We start from the raw sequence: 26,619 nt of genomic DNA, 5'->3' as shown, positions 1-26,619 counted from the left end.
CAAAGCTAATTTGTCTAGATAGACACCACTGGGTCTAGCTTGTGCTATCGAGTCCAAAACCACAACACTCCAACTCAGTGTGGTAGAGTGGAAGGTTCATTAAATTACATTTCATGCAATCTGGGGGTGAATGGAATTGAGTGCTTTGCCATTTCAGATTGGTGCTGCTTCCTCTACCTGGTTAGGTGGTGTGGGTTGAGGTAAAGCTAGCAATCAATGCTACGGCTACAGCAGAGTGAGTTCGCTGTGGGATGCAGGCCAACCAAACACTGATAATCATCCATAACTACAGGCCCCTGATTCAGCCCTAAAGCAGGTCCTTTTCCATCTCTGTTGGAACGGAGCTAGTTTGGAGTGTGATAAGGGCTCTGTTTGGGTTGTACATGTTTGGTTTAGCTCCCCGAGTGTTAATGTAAAGGCTGGTTTACTATATGATACATGCTTTGTAACTCGGGAAGCAAGGTTTGGTTCAGTGTAACTGAAGCCTTAAACAAGCCTTATATAAAGATTGTCAGCGCAACGTTTGAGTGGATAGGAGTTCCCAGCCTATAAGATTGAAACTGTATGGCGTTCGGTTGGGTTCCGTGTGTTATGGGCTGTGTGCTACGATAGCACTGTGACTGCTAGTTCAGTATGCCGTTGTCTTTGTGGTTCATTGGGATGAGCTGTGTATTGGCTGGCTCCGTGGTTCATTATTAGGATGTACACAGCCAGTAATGAAGGCAGACAGGCCGAACCGCCGCAGAGGGAAACCGTTCTGCTCGCCCCCGCCTACATTCTCTACCACGTTTCCACTGAGCGAGTCAAGGGGGACCAAGCACAGCGACCCCAAAGGACAACAACCGCAACAAGCTTTTTTACAGGATGAATCCCTCACCTTTAAAAAAAGACTACATTTCTTGGCTCCAGTATGTCGACCCTCCTGTTCACATTGTTGACAACATTTATACGAGACTACAAGGAGGAGTAAAACAGGGTGAAGGAGGATGGTGAACTGAGAGGCCCAGAATCACCTCTCTAGTCGCTCTGGATAAGAGCGTGTGCTAAATGACTTAAATGTAATGTAATGTTTCCTTTCGGTTACCCCCCTGCAGTGCACACTATCCCCCTGCTCTTATTAGATCTAGTCTCTGTGCTAAGAGGCACCATTAAATATTGACCAGACCAAGCCCCCCCCCGCTCATCCTCCCACCCCTTATTGGATTCTACACAGACCATACGGTACACAGAGTAGGTGGGAGAAAGATATACTACAACCCACCCCCACTAAAGGTATACAGAGCGCACTAACCCCGACTCTATATTTCCCTGTGGGCCTGTCTGGAGAGGTGTGAAGGTCAAATCTCACACTAGAGGAAAGTGGGGGTGGGTGTGTACAGTATATTAACAAAACGGCAGAGAGCTGGCGAAGCAAACAAGATATGGTCAGTTCAAAAATGAGGATTATAGTGTTGCCCACTGCCAACATTTCGAGACTGTCAGGCCAATCCACTGGCTGTTTTGTCTAATTTAGTGGCGGAATAATATGAAAGATGTGCTGTGGAGACACACACACACATAAATGCAAACAGACTCTAAATATACCTCACATCCGAGGCAGCGAATGACAGGCAGGTAGATGCATGTTTCAATGTTAGCCAAGTGAATCCATAATACCGCTGCAATTTCTGGTTTTCAGAAGAGTTGAGCGCATTTGGGGCAATAAGACGGTGTCAGGGGGGTAGAGGGGGGCGGGTATGCACTCGTCGGCACATTGGGGAATTGGACCTGACGCCGCTGAGACCCAAACGGCTGAGTCCACACAAAGGGTGACGTCCCACATTAATGCTGGGGTGTCTTATTCAGGGAGAGAGAGGTGACCTGGGAGCTGTTCTGAAGGGGAATAGGGAGTATTTATAGGACTCTGACAGAGGTAGCTTGGTCACTGCTGGTTACAACGTTATATACAAAAGGTGCTGTGATGTAGAAGTCTGAGTCATAGCCTCATTAGGAATTGATTTTCTTAAAATAGGACATGGAGTGTTTGTGTGTGTGTGTGTGTGTATGTCTGCATGCAATGTGTAGCCTGACTAGACCGCCCTTTTGGCTGAGAAGGGCAGTCATGAGATTTCATAGCATAAGGTCTTTCCACGTATCATTACAAGAACAGACCCCCTCATGTTCCACAGATTTCCCTGACCCACGGCATTCAGAAAGTTATAGGACCAGCGCACCGCACACACAGCTTAGGTCAGACACACAATATGAGGCACACAGACATGGTGTGTATCTTTCTTTGATATGCACACACACACACAAAATCTTCGTTCGTGTGTCACATGTACAACGCTCATTAAATGTGCGAGACACAAACACACACACACACACAGAGAGAGAAACACTCACCAAAAACATGTTCTGTCTCCTCCAGCTGTGTGGCAGACATGGCGCAATGGGCACTGTGAAGATGGAGAGAAACGGAGAGGGCGAGAGTGATAGAATTCTAGATTAGGTACTGTAGAAACAAAAACATAACAGACTACAGTGCAGAGAGAGAGAGAGACAGAGCGCAATGAGTCGATGCATTTATGTATATCGACAAGTTTAGTCGGCCTGCAGCCCTTAGCTTAGCTTCACCACCCCATCATCTAACAAGCCGCCTCGTCTCGTCTGTCTGCTACAATGGTTAGCCCCGTGGCTGGTTCTCCCTGGGAGAACCCTCAAGGAAATCACATTAGGAATTTACCAGAAAATGAGCAGCGACCCCCCCCCATTTCTACTCACTCACACGCACTTAGAAACACACTCATGCGCTAATGGGCACATCTGCCAGGGAGCATAGTCATCAGGGTGGTTGATCACGAGTGCTCAGCTGATCATCACACTGCTGACCCATTTCCCAGGTAATTAAACAAGCGGATAAAGAAGAGAGAATGGAGGGATGGAGAGATGAGAGGAAAGCACAAACACACACAGGGGATTCCACACCTTCCTAAGGAATGGCTGCATGATAAAGATGGATGATGTGTGTATTTGGGCTGGAAAGAGGTTCATGCATTACATCTCAAATGGAGGGTGTTACACTATGGTATAAAGTATGGCTATTTTAGTGGATCAAATGTGAAATATATCTTAGACTTAACTCCACAAACCAAACAAATTGAACATTCAGGATCAAATGAAGATGCATAAGGTTGTGGGAAGATTGTAGCAAATGAAGATGATTCATGTTGCCCCAAGCTAGCTTGGGTTGTCCTGCGAATCACCCAATCTTGTGCCCGTTAACCCCCCTATCTTATCTGTGAACTCCAATCGACACTCTGGAAAGTATCCTCTATTCTACCTTATCAGAAAACTCTAACGGATGGTAGCTCTGTGCTGTAATAGATGCTTGGGGAACACAGTACTGGTAGCTACAATAACTGTTGAAAGCATTGGACAGAGTAGTTTGTTGCAGTCTGAGAAAATTGGCCAATTATTTTCTTTTAAATCCACTTCTACCAGAACTGACCAGGGGGTTAAATCCGGCCAATAATACAATTACTGCATTAGAGTTTGCAAAAAAATCACATCTGTGATTAACTGCCTCAAGACACTTCATTCTTCGCATTCAAAAAATTCTGCACAACTTCGGACAAAGAAAGCATTATCCAACAGTGCAGCTTCATCATGAATGATGCACCCTCTGTTTTTTAGACATTCAGCTACTCATCCGTTAATACAGCGAGTGCTAAGCAGCATAGCATCCCCTTTACGACACCGTCAAGAATATGATGACACCAGATAGCTCCATGCTCCCATCACTTGCCACATGAAAGCAAAGCAACCCCTTGGTTCCACCTACGCAGTCTTAGAGCCACGGTCAAAATGGATAGAAACGGTGACCATTTAATAGTAATGGACAGCCAGTCATTTAAATCAATGATCATCAGAGAGGAAGGAGATGAGGAAAGGAGATAGAAATGGGACTAAATCGCCTAAATCTCCCCTGGTTTGTAGATGGAGAAGCCACGAACAGTGTGCTGACTGCACCAGCCCAGAGGGGAAGAGGGGAGGTGAGTGGGCAGGGGACCCATGAGAGAGAGGCCATCTGCTGCCTACTGCCCGTGGCCCTGTAGCCCTGGCAGGACACAGCAGCATGGTTAGCGCAACACGGGAGTGTGTGTGTGTGGGAGGGGGGTGAATGCTCTCTGTGCATGCGTGCGTGCATGTAGCTGTGAGTCCGGGTAAGAGACAGAAAACATATGGAATGCTAAGATAAGTCCTGTATTTGAAAAGACAGACATCAATAAACAGACAAAAAGGGCAAGAAAAACATGTACAAAAGTGGGATGAAAACATCAATGTTAGCTTAATGAAGGAATCATTTACCAGTGAAAAGTTTGGACACACCTACTCATTCAAGGGTTGTTCTTTAGTTTGACTATTTTCTACATTGTAGAATAATAGTGAAGACATCAACACCATGAAATATATTTTATATTTGAGATTCTTCAAAGTAGCCACTCTTTGCCTTGATGACAGCTTTGCATTCTCTCAACCAGCTTCATGAGGTAGTCACCTGGAATGCATTTCAAATCAACAGGTGTGGCTTGTTTAAAGTTTATTTGTGGAATTTCTTTCCTTCTTCGTGAGTTTGAGCCAGTCAATTGTATTGTGACAAGGTAGGGGTTGTATACAGAAGATAGCCCTATTTGGTAAAAGACCAAGTCCATATTATGGCAAGAACAGCTAGAATAATCAAAGCAGTCCATCATTACTTTAAGACATGAAGGTCAGTCTACCTGGAAAATGTCAAGAACTGAATGTTTCTTCAAGTGCACAGGAAAGGAAGAGAGAGTTAACTCTGCTGCAGTGGATAAGTTCATTAGAGTTACCAGCCTCAGAAATTGCAGCCCAAATAAATGCTTCAGAGTTCAAGTAGCAAACACATCTCAACATCAACTGTTCAGAGGAGACTCTGTGATTCAGGTCTTCATTTTTATTTTATTTTACCTTTATTTAACTAGACAAGTCAGTTAAGAAAAAAATCTTATTTTCAATGACCTAGGAACAGTGGGTTAACTGCCTTGTTCAGGGGCAGAATGACAGATTTGTACCTTGTCAGCTCGGGGGTTTGAACTTGCAATCTTCCGGTTACTAGTCCAACGCTCTTACCACTAGGCTACCCTGCCGCCCCATTCATTGTTGAATTGCTGCAAAGAAACCACTACTAAAGGGCTTGCTTGGGCCAAGAAACATGAGCAATGGTCATTAGACCGGGAGAAATCTGTCCTTGGTCTGATGAGTCCAAATTTGAGATTATTGGTTCCAACCCCCGTGAACGGATGATCTTTGCATGTGTGGTTTCCACCGTGAAGCACTTAACCAGCATGGCTACCACAACATTCTGCAGTGATACGTCATCCCATCTGGTTTTGGGCTTAGTGGGACTAGCATTTGTTTTTCAGAAGGACAATGACCCAACACACCTCCAGGCAGTGTCAGGGCTATTTGAAAGAAGGAGAGTGATGGAGTGCTGCATCAGATGACCTGGCCTACACAATTACCCAACATCGACCCAATTGAGATGGTTTGGGATGAGTTGGGTCGCAGAGTGAAGGAAAAGCAGCCAACCAGTGCTCAGAATACGTGGGAACTCCTTCAAGACTGCTGGAAATGCATTCCAGGTGAAGCTGGTTGAGAGAATGCCAAGTGTGCAAAGGTGTCATCAAGGCAAAGGGTGGCTACATTGAATAATCTCAAATATAAAATCTATTTTGATTTGTTAAACACTTTTTTGGTTACTATATGATTCCAAATGTGTTATTTCAATGTAGAAAATAGTAAACTAAAGAAAAACCCTGCAATGAGTAGGTGTCCAAACTTTTGACTGATACTGTACATCCTAAGAGCTTTTTATTGTATGAGTCATCCATTCCATAACCTCTTCTAGTAAGAGCTGTGCATCAAAGTTAGTGTATCAATCCATCCTCTTGTTGTGGAGAGGGGGAGCAGAGAGGGACACAAACAGAGATTCCTGACAGTGCAGGGTATTGCAGTGCATCACATAGAGGAAACGCCCTGAGATAGAGCTGTGTGTGTGTGGCAGATACAACAGTCACATAAACACACAGAGAGAGAGCGAGAAAAACTTCCTGTCTGTAGTGTAGTGCAGCTGATGGCTGAGATGAGGAGAAAGACAGTGACGAGCAGAGCATCACCCTCCATAAACCAACTAGCTAGTGAGCCGTAGCGGCACAGACAACAGATGATTGAATAGTAGGACGTGCTGTACTGATGGTGTAAAGGGATGCAAACTGCACATAGAGACATAAAAAAAATGTCTTCACAAGTTCATCTGACTCTAGGGAAGGAAATAAATGCTTATTTGCCAAAATCCTGAAATATACTTCATCTGCAATCTGCTTAAATATGTGATTTTGGTTCTCACCATTCACGTCGCGTGGTTTGTTTGGGAAAAATAATAATGTCATTGCCTTCCCTCCCTGGCGGGATGTCGGAGGGAATCTCATCGTATTAGCAGCAGAATTGAGTCTCGCTGGGCAGACATTGACCCACTCTGATGGTATGTGGAAAAGGAGTGGGGGCTAACAGTCGATTCTAGGGGATGCAATTTAGGCAGCGCACGCCTAAACCCAACCCCCACTTCCCTCTCATGACCCCTATTCCAACAAATCTATGGGGTGGCCTCTTCGCCAGAACATGGTTCCTTAAAACATGCATGAGGTGTGGACAGGACATATATTGCCACATACTCAATATATATGACAAATAGGGTTTTCAAGTGTGAACACGCACACTAAACCGTGATGATAAAGAAATCACAAGACAAGATATCAACGATAATGGCATTATAAACACACACACACACACTTTAACATTGTGTGTCATAACAATAATGAGAACAGCCAGCTTCTCAGAGGTTCCATAAAGCCATACAACCAGTTACCCACTTGAGGAGGAGTCAACGGTGTCAGAGAAGGTAGGGATGATAGATGAAGGGAGGGGCAGGAAATACAGCCTAATCACTTCCCGCAGACAGAGACAGGTTTAGGGGTTGAGCGATGGCCACGGGGCCAGACAGTTGGAGGAACGTGGCCTATTACAAAAGCTCAGTCCTTGACAACTGCATGTACCATTCTACACTGTCCACAACTACGACACCACTACCTTATGTTGAGTCCAAGCCGGCTCCCTATGTTTACATTGCTTCACTTCCTTGTAACCTTCCCATGGTAACAGATAGGTGAGACAATAGGATATAACTCCATTATTTTTTTCTCTAACCAATTGAGTCCTCACAGGTCAGTGCCCATGAAGGAAACTAAGGAAAGGAAGACATTTCAGACTGACAGTGTGTCTTTCCCCATTAGTGGCAGTATTTTATCACTGGACATGATGAGAGGGGGCTTGCTCATTAGGCTGTGTGAACACGCTGTGTGAACACGCCGTGTCCCATCTGTGTGTTAACGTGTTAGGAACAACACAAACAACCCTGGGGAAGGCAGACACTCTCTCACGTGAGAGAGAAAGACGGAAGAGGATGATGGAGAGATGGAGAAAGAGAGATAAAGAAAGAAAAGGAGGAGAGGGGAGATGGAGGCAGATATTTAGAAAGATACAGATACCCAGAAGAAAAATAAATGCATAGAACACATTCCTCTCCTACTTTTTAGAGTTAAAATAACTCACTTTCAGAGGATTGCCAAATGTTGCAACAGACTTCAGGAGGGTATATACCTCAGGAGAAATCTAACGAGGGGAGTGAAGGAGAACAGTGAACAGTAGCTTTAATAGCCTGACAACAACCCAGACAGAACTACATGGGTCAATGCAGCTGAATATCTAAGAAGCTCTCTATTCAGTCAGGGTGAGGATGGCTTGGCGTAAATGACCGCACCAAACGAGACAAACACATCCCAAAGCAAGCACAGCTTGTTCCCAAAAGAGGGGGTTTGTTTCCAACAACATAAAAGCAATGTCGGAGGATAGGGCTGGCTGGCTTCGAGAGGGAGAAAGAGAGGGAGAGATGGAGAGAGGACAAGAGAGGAGAACAGAGATGATAAGAGCGAGGCAGAAACAGAGATGAGAGCAGAGAAGGGCGGAGAAAGAAAAAGAGTAGGAAACAAGATCTAAATCGAGACAACAAGGTAAACAGTCCGGGAGGTAAAGGCAGTGCAGCTCACCTTTAAAACGCGTTCCCCTTAGGTTGGCACTCAGCCGACATGGCAGACTGGCATCAGCCCTCGACTCCCCTGGCAGCACGGCAGGCCGACTGCGTATCCCGGGTAACAGCAGCAGCGTTGGAAGAGACAGAACAGTATGTATCCACTGTGCAAAGGCTGGCTGTCTGCTTCCTCCTGCACAACAGTGCTCTGCTCCTCCACAGAGCACCGTCAAGGACAGCCGATAGAGAGAGGGAGGAGGGAGGGTGGGTAGGAGAGGGGGGGGGTGAGAGAGGGAAGGGAGTGAGAGAAGCGGGAGTGGATGAGAGTGTCTAAGGTAGAGAGAAAGGAAAGAGAGAGGGGTGGGGTAAAGCGAGAGGGACAGGAGAAAAATCAAGAGAGGAAGAGAGAGAGGCAGGCTGAGGTAGGCACACACAAGCACAGCTGTCTGGTATGATGGAGACGGCATCGCTCTGAAGCAGGTCCTGGTGATTCAGCCCTGGTGTGTGTGTGTGTGTGTGTGTGTGTGTGTGTGTGTGTGTGTGTGTGTGTGTGTGTGTGTGTGTGTGTGTGTGTGTGTGTGTGTGTGTGTGTGTGTGTGTGTGTGTGTGTGTGTGGGGGGGGTAAGAGCCTAAGGGTAGGAGGAAGAAGTGATGGAGGAGGGGTAGGAAGGAAGGAGGGGGGTGTCCGTCAGCAGCACTCCACTCAGCTTATTATCAGGCCACTCAAGGAGATGTCTGTCGTCTGCCTGGGGAGACACTGAAAAGGAGGAAGAGGATTAAAAGGGGATGGAGGGAGGATAAAGGAGATGCACTTCTCAAGGCAGGTGCATCTGTTAAGGTCCTCCAATAGAGATGTCAGCTGCACCTGGCCATTAAGGTGGAGCTCTGGTGAGATACATTACGGCAGGGTTCGGCAACAAGCGTTCCTTTTTTCCTCCAGACGACCAGGGCCCAAGATTCTTCTTAAATTACATATTTTCCTTAGCTATAGACTTATGAAGAAAGTTAAGCAAAGTTCCTATTCCTCAAAAAGGTTATTGGACATGGTCTTGCACTATTTATTTTGTTTCTCCTTAAGCAAAAAGTTCAGAAGAAATCAAATCTTAAAAAATAAAGTTTGGGGGTTTGTTCTTAATTCCAAGATAGTTAAACCCTGGTCTTAAACTCAGGGCAGTGAGAGAATAAACTCATGAAAGCAATTGAACATGTTTAATTCACTCACAAACATCATCTGAATGTTTCAGTATTGACTACTTTAAACCCAAGAACATTTAGAACAGTAATGTCAGTAGGAAATATGCTAACATGATTGCCATTGCTAGCTAGATAGCAAGCTAAATTCGTAAGAAGATATTTTCATAAAGAAAATCATTAAATCTGAAGATATTGTTGAGGAATTTTCTTGATCACCTTCTTAAGTTTTTGCGTAAGAAGTGTGACTGGTGCTCTCACTTGGTTGCAGAGTTTAGCTAAAACATAGAAAGTTCAATTGTCTTTAGACATGCATCAACGCTGCATCCACATGACCATCAGCAGATATTCGTATGCCCAAGGCCATTATACAAGAACTAAGTACATCGATACATGATCTTCTGACAAATGCTTGTTTCTCATGGTAGTCAGATGTCTCCTCACAGTACCATGACGTGCTGTGAAGCTTTAAAAACATCCATTTTCAACAGTCCCATCTATCCTTCAGGCATTTCCTGGGCCGCTAATACCCGCCTCGCTGTGTAGCACTTGGCTGTGTGTGCATCAGTGGAGGCTGCTGAGGGGAGGACGGCTCATAATAATGAGTGTAGTGTAATGGCTGGAATGGCGTTGATGGAATGGTGTCAAATGGGCTTCGTACCATTCCATTTACTCCATTCCAGCCATTATTATGAGCCGTCCTCCCCTCAGCAGCCTCCACTGGTGCTGCTGATCTCTCATAAAGCGCTATTCAAACTCTGGCCCCTCCTCTCACTCATTTCGCAGCTCGGGCCTTGTTGCATTTAACGAATGTCCTCCTCACACCAAGTCATTGCACACACCCGAACCATCAACTATTATTTTAGTCACGTCTGCCATTTGTGCTGTATCTCACATATTAGCCTAAATAAAGGACATGCATACTGTATGAGTACACACTCCACCAGGTAGAGGAATTGACTAATTCAGTGCACACACACCAACAATAAATACATGCACACCCTCACTGCTTTGCCAATGTACACATCAGCATACTGTTCCCCTGCGGTGATATTGCCAGAGAATAAAAGTTTATCAGAGGGACATGGGGGAGCAAAAGAGCACACACACACATGCATATAGTGCCCACACACACACACAGAGACCAACCACTGAAGTATAAGCTTGAAAATATCTAGAAAATAAAAAGGTTGGCTACCTCTGACTTATACCAGGTATATCTCAGTAAGTTGTAAAGGTTTATCATATAGAACGTACGGATTTGGTACCTCTTCACATCCCATTGTTTCCAACCAGTCTTACCGAAGGCCCTTGTAGGCCTAGACACGGCGGAGATCCTGACGAGATGTAAATGAGATGCTGCAACCACCCTAACATTGTTAGCTACTGTGGGGTGTGTGGGGAGGAGCTGGGAGTGTTCGACTGCAGGATGGTATAATTTGGTCCTCCTCAGGGTTCTGGCGCCAACTAGTGTCTACTTACCAACATGACTGGGGTGAAGAAGAAAAACGTAGTTCTGTGGTAGGGTGTGTTTGGTTGGAGAGACAATCACAAGCAGACAGACAGACAGACAGACAGACAGGTCAATACTCAATCCAAAGTACGTTACAGAGCAACGCACTGAACAGCCAACAATGTGCCTTTTCTGTTGGTGTCCTTGGATTGAATTCTCGGCCATAGACGTAAAGTAAGGCGCTTTTCTCATGTTTTAAATTCCATCAACAGTTTTATTATTATTTGTTCTGGTAACGCATTTGCTCAATGACAGTATAGCAAGAGAACTCCAGTTGGATTCCAGGGTTGAGAGCCAACCACGATATCCTCCGGTGATGTTACGCCACCAAATAGCTGTTGGTGGATAACCAGAGTTAACGCCGACACGCAGTATTTACACACACATACAGGCACGCAGACACACACAGCTCAGGCAGTCAATTCAAAAAAAGGTGCCGATCAAACCATTGGCAACCAAATATTTTAAGAGGAAAAAATGATATTTCTCTGTCGTTGAGAATGCATCACATCAGAAAGGCGGGTACAGTTTCTCCGCCTTGGCTGACATACAATAGACAGCTTGTTATACTCTGGTCCAAACAACCAGGGGTCCCTTTTCCCAGACCTTTTCAGTGCAGGGATACAAAAAAAAAAGGACGAGTGCATATACTTCGACTCTCAACCTATCGTCTTAGCCTCCAGCGCAAGGGTGCGCTCGTTTCGACGTTGCAGTGAAGTCCAGTCTTAGCTGGGGGAGGGGGGGCTTACTGTAGTTAGCACAATGGCAAGTAGTCAGGTCTTCCAGTTCAGCCCCGCGTTCAGATATCTTCCTCACTGGCCGGGTGGGTGCAGTTTCCTCATCCCCTGCCCCTCCTCCAGTTTCTGTGAGCCAATCAAAAAGGGAGGAGGGTGGATCATCCAAAAACCTGCCCCAGACGTCCGGATACCGAGTCAACCAAGAGCGCTGATTAGTGCACAGTCTGGCACAAGAGGATTTGAGCGAGACTGTCCCCAAGCACAGTCACCATCAGTCTTCAGGTAAGCTGTTCCCGTGTATAAAAAAACAAAACCTGCAACAAAGGATAAGGACATTATATGCACTGACCAGTGGCCACACTAGTCAATTGTATAATGTACCGAATACAGTATTTCAGTATAAATGTATTTCACAACACTGCTCAATTGGTGGCCCAAGCGTCCATCACTCACTTAATCCAATGATCCTCCAAATGCTACGTTTGAGACTCCAGCTGGCCAGTCGCCAGTTGGGTGGTCGTGTCCCGCCCCATCTCCTTGACTGACATGTACATCTCCTCCTCAGGATCGTAGTAGTAGAACCTTCGCAGGTAGACTATGAGGGGCCTACGGGAAGAGACGGGGTACATTTTATACAAGCCCTTCCAATACAGAACTATCTGCCTGTGTGTATTCAATGGATAGAAAATATAACCATCCCAATACACACTATCAAAATCTTCCATTATGTCAATATCCTAAACAATCCCACCATTGCACACAAATCCCAATATCTTCTCTGCCTTCAAATGTTTCACTTTGTACACTAGAGGGCACTATATCATGAGTCACTGGTCTATGCAGGGCAGTGCATGTAGATAGGCAGCCGGAGCTCTTGAATGTGGTCTATATGTTGTTTCTATAATGTGTGTAGATCTAGGTGTTGTGTTTCTACGTACGTGGGAAGGGGGAGCTCCTGGATGTGGTCTATGCGGACCAGCTGGCGAATGCAGAAGCGACAGAGGTGCTGCAGGGACTTGACACTGCTGAAACGGGACACTGGGTAGAGTAGCTGGACCGGGGTCGGGGGGAGGCCTGGAGGAGGAACCATAGCCATACACATAGTAATGTACATCATTGGCAGGAACACACATCATAAGCATACTAAATTCTACCCTAGATAGTGAACTATATCCTCCACCATATACAAATACAACACTAATTTCAAAAATATAGTAAAGTCAAAACAAACCTATGCCTTAATTAATTGACAATACAGTGCTAAATATATATGTTAGTAATAGCAACTTTAAAATGGTGCTGTATGTAACCTATGATTCAGATCCATACACAGTGACGGAGCTGTCATTTAGATGTGTCCCACTCTGATTGGTAGGTTCTTACCTGGGACCCGTGAGCGCAGGAAGTAGAGGAATTTTCCGTTCTTGGAGTGCATGATGGCTCGTTCGATAAACTCCACCACAGAATGACAGCGGTCCTCAAACTTTGGGTGACACCAGAGGCTGAAGGTTCCTGTGAACAAAGAGAGAAAAAGACCAATCAATAAGACACCCTAAAGACAGTAGTTAGCACAATGGCAAGACGTGCCGTGAAACCACTCCAATGGCAAGACGTGCCGTGAAACCACTCCAATGGCAAGACGCGCCGTGAAACCATCCAATGGCAAGACGCGCCGTGAAACCATCCAATGGCAAGACGCGCCGTGAAACCATCCAATGGCAAGACGCGCCGTGAAACCATCCAATGGCAAGACGCGCCGTGAAACCATCCAATGGCAAGACGCGCCGTGAAACCATCCAATGGCAAGACGCGCCGTGAAACCATCCAATGGCAAGACGCGCCGTGAAAACTTCCTGCTTCTCTGATTGGATAGAGTGAAGCTGTATTTCTCCGTCCACCCGCTTTACTTAACAATTTCACCCGGTCACTTCTCCACGCATGTTTCAGTCTGATCATTTATTTTGGCTTGGCTCCTCCTATCAATGTCTTGCCAAAAGGTTGCAAGTTCAAATCTCCGAGCTGACAAGGTACAAATCTGTCGTTCTGCCCCTGAACAGGCAGTTAACCCACTGTTCCTAGGCAGTCATTGAAAATAAGAATTTGTTCTTAACTGACTTGCCTAGTTAAATAAAGGTTTAAAAACATTTTTTACAAAAAAATAAATAAAAATGTGCATAGTGTCTAAAAAACATGTAACACTGATGCGCATTCTGACAGCAAACTCGCTGCATACAGAAACAGACAAGACGCCCCTTCGCGCACTGCTCCTCGTCTGCAGCTAGTTTTGGTCTATAAACGTGCAGGGAGATGGGCACTTTCCCGACATCTATTTAGGCATATTAAACACTTCCACGTTTTCGGATCACGAGTATCATCCGATTCGACTATCAACTGTCAATTTCCGGATACGATTACGAGTATCAGCCAGATTGGAACACCCCTAACGTAGAGTACATGTAGCGTGTGTGAATGTGCATGCTTGCGTGTGTGTGCATGCTTGCTCGCGCGCGCGTGCGTGTGTGTGCAACTCACCTCTGTAGTGCTCCATGCGTGTGTGGTGGGTGACTCCCTGGGAGCGGAAGCTGAGGCTGAGGATGTACCGGGGGTCAGAGCTGTCCCTCACCAAGAACGCTCCGTCTGGCTTGGCCTTCAGCTTCATCTCCGCATCCTCCCAGTTCATAGGACCCCAATACCAGCCACACTATGATCACACAGATGCAGACAAATTCACATCAAATATACACGCAACGCACATCTATAGACAAGTAGTGTCAGAAGTATTTGCCTGTGTTCTGGGATGTGTTTGTCATCATCTTAGTCTTGTCTAACTGAACCTAGCTCTGGGCACGTTCGTAAATTCAATCTGACCATCTACTCCGATTTCAGAGCACTCTCGTCTGAGAGCACCAGAGTGCAGAATAACTGATGAATTTACAAACGCCCAACACCCGTTAAATATGGCTGGTACCAGTAAACGTTGGCAAAAAAACTATTAAATTGTTGCCCGCATCAGTCACCAACGCACCGGATAACATAACAGCCTAACCAGCTCTGCTAGGGCCAGTAAACTGGTCAGATTGAGGTGTTCTCATATTTGTGTCTGGAAGTAGCTAGCAGGCTAATTGCCGTTGTGAGGTGAGAACTCTCGGATCAATCCTACTCCTCGGGCCAGGGAGTCCAGTGTGCGCTCTGAACATTCTGAATTTAGAACGGACAATATGACAACGCTCTGAATTTACAAACGCCCAGAGCGCACTCCGGCACTTCAGGGTGAATTTACGAACACACCCTCTGTGTCGGAGCCTAGCACGGTGTCTCTGTGTCTATACTCAGCCTTGTCTCAAGGTAGTAAGTTGGTGGTCTGTTGATATCCCTCGAGTGGTGTGGGGGCTGTGCTTTGGCAAAGTGGGTGGGGTTATATCCTGCCTGGTTGATCCTGTCCGGGGGTATCGTCGGACGGGCCACAGTGTCCCCGACCCCCCGTCTCAGCCTCCAGTATCTATGCTGCAATAGTCTATGTGCCGGGGGGCTAGAGTCAGTCTGTCCTTCTGGTGTATTTCTCCTGTCTTATCTGGTGTCCTGTGTGACTAAGTATGCTCCCTCTAATTCTCTCAGAGGACCTTGCTCAGGAGTACCTGGCCTGATGACTCCTGGCTGTCCCCAGTCCACCTGGTCGTGCTGCTGATTCAGTTCCAACTGTTCTGCCTGCGGCCATAGAACCCTGACCTTTCACCGGACGTGCTACCTTGTCCCAGACCTGCTGTTTTCATCTCCCCCTCCACTCTCTATACCACACCTGCTGTCTCGACCTCTGAATACTCAGCTATGAAAAGCCGATTGACATTTACTCCTGAGGTGCTGACCTGTTACACCCTCTACAACCACTGTGATTATTATTTGACCCTGCTATGAAAGTTTGAACATCTTGAAGAACTAACTGGCCTTAATGGTCATGTATTCTTATAATCTTCACCCGGCACAGCCAGAAGAGGACTGGCCACCCCTTCAGAGCCTGGTTCCTCTCCAGGTTTCTTCCTAGGTTCCTGCCTTTCTAGGGAGCTTTTCCTAGCCTCTACACCTGCATTGCTTGCCGTTTAGGGTTTTAGGCTGGGTTTCTGCTGATGTAAAATGGCTTTATAAATACATTTGATATCCTAGCACTGTGTCTGAATCTAGCACCATGTCTGAATCTAGCACCGTGTCTGAATCTAGCACCGTGTCTGAATCTAGCACCGTGTCTGAATCTAGCACCGTGTCTGAATCTAGCACCGTGTCTGAATCTAGCACCGTGTCTGAATCTAGCACCGTGTCTGAATCTAGCACCGTGTCTGAATCTAGCACCGTGTCTGAATCTAGCACCGTGTCAAATGTTCCCTCTTGTTTTTTTAGGCAACGTACACATTTTTAAGTCTGCTGAGCGCAAACTTGAATATTGTGAAAATTCTGTGCAACTTTTGGCCAGCGTTTATTGGGAACACTGAGGCTGTAACCATTTTAAGATAGAATTCTAACAGTGGCCAAGAAGCCTACTGTGGCTATTTGCTCATAAGGTAGGCCTATCAGAGTGGCCTTCCATAAAAACAATGGAGAAAATTCATCCCTTTAGATTTTAACATGGAAACAGCAGCAGCCAATGTGTGGTGTTCAATGTAGGCCTTCATTCCGTGAGACTTTTGGAGCACAAAATGCAGGGCTTGTCATTAACCCGTTTATCCACTGAAAATAGGTTGTTCGATGCAAGAAACCACTTTACAAAATAAAGTTCATTATTACTCCCATTCCATTATTAGAGAATCAGAATCAAGCCTACTTGGCTTATTCAAGCCCGTTTCAAAATACAACACTGCCGCTTTAAGACAGAAACATTTTCTTTACCTGACTCGCTTTTCAAAGATGACTAGAAATCCCCGTTTTGCGCTCTTGTCGGAAGCAACCACTCCCCCATTGTTGACAAAACATTTGCTATAACTGGTCTAATAACTCACTATCAAATAATTTGAACAAATGTGGCGACATGCAGCTCTTGCTTTGATCTCAAAACAAGCGCATCTACTCGCGACCACTCATGCTGTAAACACAGTCCAGTTCAAAGTGAATGACACAGATCCATATATGGCAATGGTCTTATTTGCACATTAGGACACTGCAGCTCGGATTGGTTTTGCCGCACTGGTCTGCAGATGACAGGCTGAGTCGTGCCTGTTAACGCAATAGAATCCTACTCCGGTGCGTTCTGCCTACAAGAAAATCTCTTGCATAGTTTGTTTTGTTTCGGTATGTTGAATGGAAAGTGGCTAATTATTGGCAATTCAAGTTCAATCCTGTGCTTCTCTGCGCAGGCTGATATTTCTCATGTGCGGCAGTCCCTGGGGGAGCTGCGTACCCGTGCACGCATGCAGCTTAAGGGAACATTGACTATGTCTGAATCTAGCACCGTGTCTGTAAGAATGTCAATGTGCCCATGTACACGTGACATGTCCTACTTTTTCCAGTTCCCGGAGGCTGGTGGCAAAGCTGCTGGCATCGGGGCGGCTCAGTGGGCACAGCATGGGGCGCTGGTCCACCCGAGACGGGTTCTGGCCGTCGCCAGGCAGCGGAATGGGCCGGGGGAGGCCCCGCAGGAACGTATCTGAAACACAGGGCCACACACACACACTCAGATCCAGGGTCCATCATTCACTCGCAATTGTGGCTACGAGAACATTCTGTAAAATGGCCATTAGAAACGCATGGTATTTCCAGAAATGTTAAAAAGTTAGCCATAAATTCACCCTGCTTAAAAGAAGCATGAGCAAGTGTGTACCTCAGGGAGAACACTTGTGCGTCATTTGTCCTGACTATGTGACCTAACAAACGAAAGGTTCAAATATAGTGTGGAATGGCACGTCTGTGATAATATAACGAATATATGTCTGTATATCATGCATGTACAGGAGTAGCCTATAAGTTCATGTCTATTTCGGGTACAGACGGCCATCAAAACGGATAGTCACTTCATCTGCCTCAGGTCTCTGACAATCTCACCAGTCTGTCTGAACATAATCACCAAATCATTCAACCAGACCCGTTTTAACATCATGCAAATTGACCAGGCTTAACTGGGCACAATCATACGTCCCGTGTGCACAACGTGACACCTACGATAAAACTATAATGTCGCCATTTTCCAGAGATGGTGATCAACGCTATCCTTTTCCTGAAAATGGTAACGAGTCTCGTTATCTGCCCCTTTCTAAATCTTGTTCTTCATTAGGGACCCCCCGTTTTACTTTTCCTTCCCTGCTGCCTCTGATCACGCCAATTTTCCAAGGCCTTTCTCTGAGCCGGCCCTATTAAAGAAAGAGAAATGGTCTGGTAAACCTGCAGGGGCTTATTCAGGAGGTTGCACTGTTCCAGTGTTCGGATATCAATGTGGAAGGACATATGATTCTGTGTCAGAACACGGAATTGCGAAGAAACCCGGAGACGCGTCAGCTCTAACTACACACTATAATTTCTGACGATATAACGTAGCTCAATAGATGACAACAAAAAAAACAATGCTAGTAGTCTGTATTTGCATATGCAAATGATTACAGGAGGAGGAGGAAACAACCTTGTTAGCGAAAGCAATAATAGCCCAAACATTAACCCTACTGTGTCAGAATATCTGTTATTCTAAACTCATTAAGTGTCCAGAAACTATACTGGCTTTGCACCAATGCAATTACCACATACTTTATAGCAACGTTAAAAACAGAAGAGGGGGACATTCAAATGTCAACCTTTGTGTCATAGTAAATGACCTATGATAAATTGTTCCCATTTAGAGTCGTATTGGCTCTCCTCTCCTACTGTGTTTGTTGGGTCTCAAACAATAGGAGTTCAAATGAACTGCTGGTGAATCAACGCAACTCATTCTTAACCCCTTCATGACTTGAGAAAACTGGCCATCATCTATCGAGTTGATTTAACAGCCTACCAACTGAAATGAGATAGATTTGTCACAGTAAAATGGACCGTGTACCCTTCTAAAAAAAAAAATCACCTCTGATTACTCAATTCTCCAGCCTGTCTTTATGAGTATCTCCCTGTGCCCCACTGGTAAGCCCCCCTTGACCCGGCTTTGCTCTTACCATTGAGGCTGAGGCTATGCTGGATGAAGGCATGGGAGGGATGAAGCGGCCGCAGGGGCAGCGACTGCATGGAGGCCCCCACGTCACTCTCGAGGAAAGGCCCAGGCTGCGGCCCACCACCACCCTGAACTTTACAAAGATCTAATGGCAAAATGTGGGCTTCCTCTGGCTTCCTTTTAAGTTGATCCTAGTGATGGCTGAATGTCACACCATAAGAGAAAGGACTCTTGGTGGTAACATTACATAAGCTTACATTTTGCCTCAAAAGAAACCACAAGGATGGATATTCATTGAGTGTCTCACATCCAAACTGGGTACTGTTGGTGTCAGAAGTGGGATCCCGACACACAGTGATGTGACAGTGAAGCCACAGAGCGACAATGACACCAGGCAGAGCGTATGAAGAAAGCAGTGACGGACAGACGTTGGCATAGCAAGACATCGAGGAAATACCCATCTGTATCCCCATTCCCTTAGTCTCGTTTGTCCTCCAAAATGCTGCTGGAGCTCCAGTATCGTCATCCTACATTTAAAATGGACAAAACCTCTATCGCAACCTGGATGCTAAGCCCCTAATGATTGTCGTGTGTCGAGGAAGTGTGGCCGGACGCCCAGGTCAGAGGAACCAGAACGGCTTTAGTAGCTAGAGGCATAGGTATGAAGTAGGCTAATAGGAAAATGTGGGATCTTTAGTCATACAAAAAAACAAAAAAAACTACCTGCGCCTCAGCAACGCAAGTGCTCTCCGTACCATTGTCTGATCCTGACTGCATCGCGACTTGTGTGTATCTTCAGGCTGATGACGGTCTCAGCCTTAGCGTCGACCACATTACTAACGCTAATTAGTGCCAACCTACTAGAACATGGTCTTAAGAAAGAAACCCACACCTCGTCTGAGGCCAACACAGCCCACAGAAAGAGGAACAGAGTGATGAGTCAGTTGCAATGCAGACAGGAAAGCTAGGAGTAACACACACACACACACACACACAGTGATAGACAGAGAGAGAGCTTCGTCAACCAAATCAAATTCAGTTCTGCAATTCTGATCCTGTACCGTAAGTCACAAGGCCTAATGCATTTGAAGTCACAGAAAACCAATGAGTCATTGTTGTACTCAGACCCAAATGGCACTGAACCATAAATGAACCATAAATGTGCTAGTGTCCGTCCTAACACGTATAGAACTATTGTGGTCCTTCTGTAGCTCAGTTGGTAGAGCATGGCGCTTGTAACGCCAGGGTAGTGGGTTCGATTCCCGGGACCACCCATACGTAGAATGTATGCACACATGACTAAGTCGCTTTGGATAAAAGCGTCTGCTAAATGGCATATATTATTGAGTTTCTGAAATTGGTTTACACAGTGAACCGTTACGCACATGCCAACTATAAAACATTGAGGCAGCAACTATTGCTGTTGAGATTGGAGAAACTAACCATGCTTAACTCCTGACCACCTTTTCTAACCCTCCAAGATAGATAGATATGTAAAAAAATATATATATACTATTATAATATATATATATATAATTTATTTTTTTACATCTGGCCCTTACACAAATCCTCAATGTGCTTTTGCATTTGCACCAATGTTTTTGTGGAAAAGGAGAAAAGGCCCAGAAAAAAATAAAAATGTGAAAAGGGGCAGCCCAGCAGCAGGGTCACATATGGAGAAGAGGGTGACGTGACAGAAACACCAAGGAAATGTAAGCAAGAGAGAGAGGAAAGTACCCAGCAGACTGAGGCTTCGCCTGGGCGGAGGTGGAGGTGTCGGGGGTTGCAGAGAGTTCACCCCTCTACGAGAAATATCCACGTCTACAAGGGACACAGTCTCACCTGGAGGGAGAGATCCAGGGACAGACAATGAGAAACAGGGGGGGAAGAGATCCTATATGGCACATAAGTGTACATGCGTATGTGAGTCGCACACTCTCCCGGACAACAAGCACCCATTACCGACCCATATACATCGACATGAAGCGAAAGCCACATTCGGAAACAGAAGCGCACAAACACTCAAGTACACACAATTACCGGTGAAGGCAGGACCGAAGGCCACCGGAGAGAAGGCACTTTGGGGCCTGGAGTGCTGGAGTTTGCTGTGGAGAGACAGAGAGAGGGTCAAACATAAGAGAAGCCCTTACCTCGTCCTAAGAGCCAGCATCATCAGCAACACTTCAATCCCACACCGTTCATTTTTTAACCATCTCTCTCAGCCTCATGACTTTTCGACCTTTCAACTGTATGAGCTACTGTAGCTGGTGCAGGGGAAACCAGCGGCCTATTTCTCAAGGGTACACTGTGCCTCGACACCAAGGACTGAGATCCATCTCTGCCACGCACCCCTCTAGGATGTAGTGGGTCAGACACTTACCTTTGGCTAGAGGACCTGACCAGCTATGATCTAACAGAGTGCCCTCGAATCAGCTCGTTTTTTTTTAAGCAGAGTCACCTACATTGACCCTGTGAAGTCAGCAGCCAGCGACGCAAAATTATCATTGAGGTTCTTGAGGATGTTGTCTATTTCAACAGACTTGTTTGATACATGTTTTTTTTAAATAGATATATATAGCCTATTTTCTGAAGCAAAAAGACATGCTTAAGATTTACGCTATTAAATTGATATGAAGCAGCACTAAGAGCTCCTCTGATTACACAAGCCTTCGTTGACTGGAGCATTTCTGTGATGTAACTTCTTGTTTGGATAGCCCTCCTTAGCTTAACTCTTCCCCCTAAAACAAAGCACCACTCCACAGTTGGGGATTTTTTGGGAAGCTTCTGGAAGGCCTGCCAGGGTGATAGCTTTGCCTTGCTGGCTGCCAGATTATTTTGCTCTGTGCAGCGGGGGCCAACCTGTGTGTGTGTGTGTGTGTGTGTGTGTGTGTGTGTGTGTGTGTGTGTGTGTGTGTGTGTGTGTGTGTGTGTGTGTGTGTGTGTGTGTGTGTGTGTGTGTGTGTGTGTGTGTGTGTGTGTGTGTGTGTGTGTGTGAGAGTGACAGTGCTAGTGAGTGACAGTGCCAGTGGGGAACACCCAGCATGCCGCTTGAGCTAAGCCTGATGCACAGCAGGGTAAACAGCAGCTGATATTCAGCCCCCCCACGCCACCGACAAATTCCTTCCCACAAGCCTACCTCCCTCCCCACACCCTTTCCCCTCGCTTAGAAGAGGAGCCATGTTCGCCGAGAGCAGGGGAAAAAAATAAACTGCCTGGAGAGGAACACTGATTTCCCATCATGTTCAGTAACGACACATCTCAGGTTTGTGCATTGAGAATCAAAAGGAAACATATGGGAGCTAAGGGGAGCCGTGCTCAGACAGAGAGACATGATGACTGGCTTGGTTAGATCATGAACCTGACCTAGATTTGACGACAGCAAGTCAGCCAGTGAGCCAGTGAGCGTTTGAAGGGTCAAATAAGATGCCAGCTGTCCCGACAGTTAAAAAAAAATAATAATAATATTAAGATAAAAACATGACAGAAATGAGACATTACTATTAGCAGGGCTGTTAAAAGAGGGAAGTGCTAGTGTATGCATTTCAGAAGAACTAGGTTTGGTGACACTAGTATTTGGGGGGGGTTTTGGCCTTTCCCTTATACACCCTGAAAATCCCTGACATTAACATTTCTCAAAGGACATGTTGAATGAACACACACACTGTACTGGCAGGTTGGTCCAACATCCGCGGGCTGAACTCATTAAAAACTAGCTCCGACTGTTTCCCCCGACTTTTGACAACATTAAGCAAAAACTATGCACTGAGGGCATCTACAAAATGAAAAGGGCTATACTGCTACACTACGTTCATGTCCTCGCCAGGGCCAGCTGCTTGCTTTGCTTTCAAAAAAAGGTACACGTACAACACACTGCATTCACGACAAATTTGCTAGGCCAAATCTACATGGCAAACAGAGGGAACCACATGTCTGAAGGTGGCAACCGGCAACCCAATAGGCACAGTTGCGCTGTGGTGGTTTCCTGCCAAAACTAAAGCCTATAAGCCAACACGGGCCACTCTCTGACATTAGATACATTAGGCCTAATCGTACCAGTATCCCTCCGACACAAACAAAGGCCTCCAACGGCATGAGGATGAAAACATGGCATTCGTATGGCAAGCCCCCCCCCCCAGAGGCTTCTGTTAGTAACCATATGAAGTTCATAACCTAGGTTTCGTAAACGACAAAATGGCGAGATAGCCTTTGCCTGCTGCAACGGTCTGCTTGTGCTTTTAAGGCAACTTTGTCTCGGTGTTTGTTCATGGTCATGATACCAGGCTGTACGGCCTTGGCTTGACAACGGTAGAAAAGTTGGCTTCAGCACACACAGTGTCGAACCAGGATGGTGCCGAGGTATGCCAAATAATACCAGGAGGTGAAATACAACATACACTGCATTCTGGATGCCAGAATATCTCAGTAACTGCGGAGCATTCTGTCAAGGCTACAATAAAAGCAGGTGTGAACAAACGCACAACTGCGGCAACGTCGATTGACGTTTTGAATCTTCACTGAATTGGGAGTTCAGAACACATCATGCCTAAGAAGGGAGATTAAGTTCGTAATCAAAGTCAAACGTACGTGGCGTCATCGCCCTCTCAGCCGTTACTGTACTGTAGCATTTGGTCTTCTACTCAACAGGCCCGAGTTCCAGCTTCTTCAAGAACATGTTAAGTTAAATCATCTTTCTCGTACTGTTTTCAGCGCTAATCATAACACAGCTGAATAAGAGTAACATGTGATTTTGTTGACGAGGTGAGCTAAAAGCTCTCATATCTAAATGTTTGTCTCTCACTGGGAAAATTGACTGCGGTTCCATTAACCACTAGTCTACCTTTATTGCCTGTGGCACTATAACCATCCTTCATTTCAGCTACTAACAGCTTAACTTCCATAATAATAACTCTAGTACGCCCACATTGTTTTAGTGCCTCCAGCACTACAATAATCCCCTGTAAAGCCACTAATAGGTTATAACTGTACTAGACCAACACTAGCCGAGACCGCAGAGCTGCCGGCGTACCCTCAGCTTCACCACCCTGTCCTCTCCCAGTCCCCCCTGCTAGACCAACACTCTTTAAAGACCCAGTCAGAGACCCAGGGCTGTCCCCTTCCCGCTCCTTAACCTCACCTCCCTGTGTCCTGGTCTGTGCTGGTGGATCCGGAGCCCCACACATCCATCTGGCTGCCCCCGGAGGAGGTGGAGGAGGCCAGCGAGGGCCTCTTGTCCAGGTGGCGACTGGAGCCGCTGCTGCTCTTGGTCCGGAATAGTTTGCTCAGACGGATCTTCAGAGAGCCTTTCCTGGACTTCCCTCTGGTCGTCTTCTCGCCCCCTGCTGCCCCCTCTACTACTAAGGGTGAGGTGGCTCTCAACATCACCCCTAACTTCGGCGTTGTGGCCCTGCTTTGGGGCTGGGACTGGGAGGTTTGGCTGGGAGGGTCCTGTGAGGGTAAGGTGCCAGATAGGGTGGCGGAGGCTTCCACCACCTGCTGGCCTGTGGTGTTAGAGGCCAGAGACAGGGAGGAAGATGTTAAGGCTACAGCAGAGCCCAGGGAATCCAGCGGGGAGGGACACACCTGGGGGCCACAGGCACGAGCCTCCCCGGCCAGCCTGTGTACCTGCCTCATTAGTCCCGTGAGGGAACTGCTGGAGAAAGTCCCCCGCCCGCCCTGCCCCGTGTCAGTCTCGCCCTCCTGCCCGGGGACACCACATTTAAACTCCTCCCCGCCCATCCCCAGCTCCCCCACTTCCTCCGAGTCCAGGCCCTCCAGCACCAGGAGGGCATCACTGGTTTCAGTAGGGTCCTCTCCGGGGCCCATGCCCCCAGTTGCCGAAGCCAGGATGCTCTGACAGGAACAGCGATTCATCTCTCCCCTCTCCTTCAGCAGCATCTCTGAGGCCTGGCCCAGCTCCCCCAGCCTCCGGGCCAGGTTGAGCACCGTATCGTCCAGTTGGTGGTGGTAGTTGGTGTCCCCTGTTGAACAGGTCTTCCGGGGGTCCAGGATGTCGAAGCAGAGAGACTTGTCCAGGAGCGGAGGCCAGTCCATGGCATCAGTGACCAGGCGGTGCCGGTGGCAGAGCCCATCTCCCTCTCCAGCCAGGTCAACAGCATCTGTGACCACCTTGGACAGCTTCATAATGGGGTGCCACTGAAGCCTCTGGTGTTGCACATCCATGTTGTGGTCACTGGTCATCATGACACAGACAGAACTGGCTTCCTGTTTATCAACCTCACTTACTTGGAAGCCAGGAGGTTGCTGGAGGCCGCATTCAAAAACACCGTCGCTTGTCCTAAGGAGGTTCTGAAACACCATGAGCTGAGCTCGCGACCCTCTGCCCGAGCCATGAGGGAAATCGAAACGATGAGCCACGGCGAAGTCTGGTGGTTGAGGCGCATCAGAAGCGGAGGGTCGAGTCAGCATCAAGCCGCTGTCAAGTGCTCCCGTCCGGCTCTCGACCTGTGAACTATAGTGCGGGGAGGGATTGCTCGGAATCGCCGGGCCTGCTGTGGGGTTGTTCGGATCAAATTCAAACCCAGTGTTGATATTGTTGCCATGATTACCCAAGACAGCTTTCCCGAATCCGGAAACCACTCCACCGCCCAACGTCAAATTCTCATCGTCCAATCGGTCATATTCAGCCGCAGAAACCATGCGCATCAAGACAAAATCGGGAGACATATCTTGTGCGTTATTCATTATTACGCCTCAATTCCGTACAAGAGGCGCCGCGTACCGACTCTGTTCTTACATAATATTAAGGAAAATAAATAGCACGGTTGCTGACTGCAAACACATCATTCTACATAACGAACGCCATTTGAAGTTCCATATTCCTCGTGGGGGAAAAATATATATATATAAATGCATGCTAATAAACAAAAACACATCTAAATCGTTCCTTCAGTATTGCTGACGCCGATTCCATCTTCGGAAACAACATGGATGTAATGGGCGGCTGCGCAGAGGCGACATCAATAATCTACTTCTTCTGGTAATAAAGGAGGCCCATACTCACACAAAAACGAAAAACCGCCACCTGCTGGAAAATACAGATTTTCCTCGAAGCGAGGGATAACTGGGGCCGAAATATATATGCTCCAGCAGGTGGCGTTTTATTTGTTTTGCTCACCAAGCTAGGTTTTTTTGGGGGTTGCGGTCAATAAGTATCGAATTTGGTCAACCAAAAATGTAATGGCTTATTTGCCACGTGAGGCTTATTTGTTCGAATATACGTTTCTTAATGCTTCGGTTGTTAACGAGCGTAATGATATAAGTAGGACACGTTACATCCCGGCAACTTTGAGAGAAAACTTTATATATTGAGTTGTGCCTGTTGTTCACACGCGTATCTGCCCTCTCATTGGCTAGAATGGTCCCACCTGAGCTTGCCTCCCCTGCCTTTCATTTTTGAGGGCATTCCTTTTCATTTTTCGAGCGGCCACTTGAGTAATCTGGTCAATATAATAGATCATGTGTCTCTGCCGATGCCCTGAACGCTTCCTGAAGTAGAAAGGACCCCAAAAGCCCCTAGATTCTGGTTCAGTCACACATAAACCCCACTCTCCTCCTCGCTCTTCTACTTCCGTAAAACGCTTGCCTTGCTCTCTCTCTCTTATTTGAAACAAAGCACTACTTCCAAGATGAAATTCTAAATTTCATAAGATTTTTTAAACTTTAGTGTCTGCTCTTTGTGATCGTGGTCCTCGAGCCTTTTAGGTGACTGTGTACGTCATCAGTTGCTGCTCTGCTCATTCCAGATATCATCCCACTCTTCATGATCAAGTATACATTAACCACCCGATTTCTAATTTCACTATGTGCTATTTTAGATGTATTGTATCTCTCTTAGCAAATGTAGCCTTCACAATGAGCCAAGTCCAAATCAGCATGGCAGGTGTATGAGACAGCACGA

At 46.5% G+C, this 26,619-nt stretch overlaps 2 protein-coding genes across 4 annotated transcripts in view; both read right to left on the bottom strand.

Moving 5' to 3' along the window:
- LOC124015346 (sterile alpha motif domain-containing protein 14-like) overlaps positions 1 to 8,608 on the bottom strand; it is a 28,763-nt gene extending 20,155 nt beyond the window's left edge. The window contains exons 1-2 of the mRNA XM_046330527.1: positions 8,169 to 8,608; positions 2,386 to 2,438 (exon numbers count right to left, since the gene is read on the bottom strand). Coding sequence (XP_046186483.1) covers positions 2,386 to 2,425 — 40 coding nt within the window. The 5' untranslated portion in view covers positions 2,426 to 2,438; positions 8,169 to 8,608. The remainder of the gene's footprint in view (positions 1 to 2,385; positions 2,439 to 8,168) is intronic.
- A 2,438-nt stretch (positions 8,609 to 11,046) lies between these two features.
- LOC124015759 (suppressor of cytokine signaling 7-like) lies at positions 11,047 to 25,698 on the bottom strand. Of its 3 annotated transcripts, XM_046331212.1 has the most exons (9): positions 23,836 to 25,697; positions 20,742 to 20,806; positions 20,439 to 20,543; positions 17,074 to 17,219; positions 14,123 to 14,291; positions 12,974 to 13,102; positions 12,529 to 12,664; positions 12,044 to 12,196; positions 11,047 to 11,904 (listed from the first exon to the last, which is right to left on the bottom strand). In XM_046331212.1, exons 1-8 carry the CDS (start codon positions 25,401 to 25,403, stop codon positions 12,067 to 12,069), a joined length of 2,448 nt encoding a protein of 815 aa, XP_046187168.1. In that variant the 5' UTR covers positions 25,404 to 25,697; the 3' UTR covers positions 11,047 to 11,904; positions 12,044 to 12,066. The 3 variants fall into 3 exon arrangements, with proteins under 3 accessions (XP_046187168.1, XP_046187169.1, XP_046187170.1); XM_046331213.1 differs by lacking the exon at positions 20,439 to 20,543 and having other exon boundaries at positions 20,736 to 20,806; positions 23,836 to 25,698; XM_046331214.1 differs by lacking the exon at positions 20,439 to 20,543 and having other exon boundaries at positions 23,836 to 25,695.
- Positions 25,699 to 26,619: the final 921 nt, after the last annotated feature.

Source organism: Oncorhynchus gorbuscha, linkage group LG26, assembly GCF_021184085.1.
Source record: "Oncorhynchus gorbuscha isolate QuinsamMale2020 ecotype Even-year linkage group LG26, OgorEven_v1.0, whole genome shotgun sequence".
NCBI classification, from domain to species: Eukaryota; Metazoa; Chordata; class Actinopteri; order Salmoniformes; family Salmonidae; genus Oncorhynchus; species Oncorhynchus gorbuscha.
The sequence above is the reverse complement of the archived record's forward strand: the minus strand, read 5'-3'. Positions and strand labels throughout refer to the sequence as shown.

Excerpts from the sequence above, each read along its gene's own strand:
- LOC124015759 (XM_046331212.1), bottom strand. The coding sequence starts at position 25,403 with ATGAATAACGCACAAGATATGTCTCCCGATTTTGTCTTGATGCGCATG. Across the intron at positions 20,544-20,741 it reads CTTCGGTCCTGCCTTCACCG|GTGAGACTGTGTCCCTTGTA; the intron begins GTAATTGTGTGT and ends CTCTCCCTCCAG. Across the intron at positions 12,197-12,528 it reads CAGGAGCTCCCCCTTCCCAC|GCCCCTCATAGTCTACCTGC; the intron begins GTACGTAGAAAC and ends CTCTTCCCGTAG.